This window comes from Lindgomyces ingoldianus, assembly GCF_010093535.1.
Source record: "Lindgomyces ingoldianus strain ATCC 200398 unplaced genomic scaffold BDR25scaffold_58, whole genome shotgun sequence".
NCBI classification, from domain to species: domain Eukaryota; kingdom Fungi; phylum Ascomycota; class Dothideomycetes; order Pleosporales; family Lindgomycetaceae; genus Lindgomyces; species Lindgomyces ingoldianus.
This window is the reverse complement of record NW_022985219.1, coordinates 270,128-272,821: the sequence shown is the minus strand read 5'-3', so window position 1 is coordinate 272,821 and position 2,694 is coordinate 270,128. Positions and strand designations below refer to the sequence as shown.

General features: G+C 54.0%; 1 protein-coding gene across 1 annotated transcript; it reads right to left on the bottom strand.

The window, feature by feature from the left end:
* Window positions 1-1,987: 1,987 nt before the first annotated feature.
* Window positions 1,988-2,275, bottom strand: BDR25DRAFT_205255 (uncharacterized protein; the record flags this gene model as incomplete). The annotated part of the gene is made up of 1 exon (XM_033684453.1): window positions 1,988-2,275. A coding segment is annotated over one exon (288 nt), but the record flags the coding sequence as incomplete, so codon positions are not given.
* Window positions 2,276-2,694: the final 419 nt, after the last annotated feature.

Here is a 2,694-nt window from a genome sequence, read left to right as displayed (position 1 = left end):
ACGCGACAAACTTATGAGTGTTGCAGCGCTCCAACCAGCAGGTAAACGAAGGGCGACTAAGCATCTTGTGTACAAGGAGAACCTTAGGAAGATGCGTGACCAGCTCAGCACTCCAAAGCCAAGCTCACGACCCCATCGCAGGAATCGCCGCAACTCAACCATGTCACGCGATACACTCATCAATGCTGGTCTAGACATCAACGTAATAAGTCCTGCCGCCTTTATGTTGCATGCTTGACAAAAGGAAGTCGTCATTAGTCACATAAGCGTGTACAAAGTGGAGAAGCTTATCCAGGATCGTCAAGAAGAGACAAACCAGCTCGACCCAGAGGAGGAGCTCCGCCAGTTGATTCAACAAAAGCTCCCAGCACTGTTGTATGCAGGAGCTACGCTGGCTCACTTCTCCAAAAAGGACTCCAACAAGCTCCCACCTCACTGTGAGGGAGTTAACCACGACATCTAGCTTAAAGCAGAGAACACACTGTCAAGCAGCCCGCTGTACAGCATGTTGCTGGAGCAACTTAAGCTAGTCAAGACCGACCTTGAGGATCACCTGCAACGTGGTTTCATCACACACAGCAGCGCCAGCTATGCGTCTCCAGTGCTGTTTGCTAAGAAGCCAGGAGGGGGGTGGCGGTTCTGCGTTGACTACCGGAAGCTCAATGCAATCACCAAAAAGGACGCATACCCAATTCCCCTAATCCAGGAGACTTTCACCCGCCTAGCGCGTGCCAGGGTGTTCACTAAGCTAGACGTACGACAAGCCTTTTACCGCATCCGTCTAAACAAGGAGGTAGAGGACCTTACTACCTTTCGAACGCGATATGGCAACTACACATACCGCGTACTACTGTTTGGCTTATGCAACGGACCAGCCACGTTCCAGCGCTACATCAACAAGGTGCTCCACGGTCTGCTAGACGACACCTGCACAGCATACCTCGACGACATTCTTATCTACTCAGAAGACCCGTTTCAACATGAGGAACATGCTGCACAGGTGCTCCGTCAATTACTAGACGCCGGTCTCCAAGTAGACATTAAGAAGAGCGAGTTTGCTGTCACAGAGACAAAGTTCCTAGGTCTAATCATCAGCACCAACGGCATGCGAAAGGACCCAGAGAAGGTAGCAGCTGTACGCGAATGGCCTGTACCGACATCAATCAAGAGCCTGTAATCCTTCCTAGGGTTCTGCAACTTCTACTGAGCATTCCTGAAGGACTACGGACGTATTGTATGACTGCTCACAAAGCTGCTCAAGCGCGGTGCCTGGCATCACTTTGGAGAACGCCAGTTGGCAGCTTTCAATCAAGCTAAGGACCTAATGCTATCAGACGCTGTCCTCGCGCACTACTCGTCCCACCGCCAGACATGCATGGAGACAGACACCAGCGTCGGAGTCGTAGCAGGCGTGCTTTCCCAGCTGCAGGACGACGGACTCTGGCGACCAGTGGCCTTTTATCGTACCCTGCCAGAGGGACGGGCGCCATCTTGGAAAGCTTTGCCTTAAGACCTTTCTTCACCGTACGTAGGTGCTTAGGATGGAGTAGATTGTAACTGCTTGCACCAGTGTCGATGAGGCCATTGAGCTTGATGGCTGTCCCGTTGGTAGAGATGCGGCAGGGCAATGTGAATGGCTTTCCGCTAAAGAGCAGCCGCCGCGGGTCGGGACTAGGGGCTCCGTCGTGCGTCTCTAGGGGGGAGACTTCCCCTAGAGTGAGGCTTCCCCCAACAACAGTGCTTCCTCATCGCTTGACTCTGTATCTAAGCTTACGGCTTCCATCAGCTTGTTCTCTGTACAAACACGCGGGCAGTCGCGGCTAAGGTGTCCTGGCTTGTGACAGCAATAGCACATGACATCGTCCTTAGTTGTCGGCGGCGGCGGTGAAGTTGCAGCTCGCACTGGTGGAGCAGCGACCCGTGGTTGCAGAATGTTCTTGCGGGTGGGGTTCTCTAGACCCCTCTGAGCGCGCCGAGCACTAGTCTCTGCGGCTACCTTCTGTAGAGAGAACGCGATCTGTCGGGCCCGGTGGCAGTAGTCGAAGAAGCTTATTGCAGGGTCGTGGCAGTAGATTTCCATGTGTACGGGCAGCGGGCCTGAGAGGGCATCGTGGATCTCGTCCTTCCATTGGTCTAGCGGCAGCTCTGCTTCGTTGGCTGGTTGGGTGAACTGGGCTTCAAAGTCCCTGAAGTCCTGGGATAACTTCATCTTAAGCTGGCTGAGCTCAGCCCTAGCTTTAGAGCGCTGGTGGGTGTCAACAAAGGCTTTCTCTAGGAATTCAACGATGTTGGCAGCCGTCGGCTGCTGGTCGTGTTTCTCCATCGCCTTGAGGTGCGGTCGTAGGTAGCTCAGGGCTCTCCCGCTTATCCTTGATTTAGTGTAGTGCGCTCCCGCATCCTCATGGTTCCCTGGATCGACAAAGTGATCAGCGTTGTGCAGCAGCTTGCCTGCTAGCAGGTCCTTCCAGTGCTCGATGTCATGGTCATCGTCGCCTGTGAAGATGGGCGGGTCTGCTACTTTGGCAGAGTATCGTGAGCCTCCTCCCTGACTCTGCGAGGTGAACTGCATGGTGTTTGGCGTGGCTGGGGTCACAGGTTCAGGCGTGTGCTCTTCGCTAGTTGGTAGGGCGGTGGGGTCCACCCGCATCTCGAGCTTTGAGAGTTTCCCCATGCTAGTATTGGTTTGATTTGATG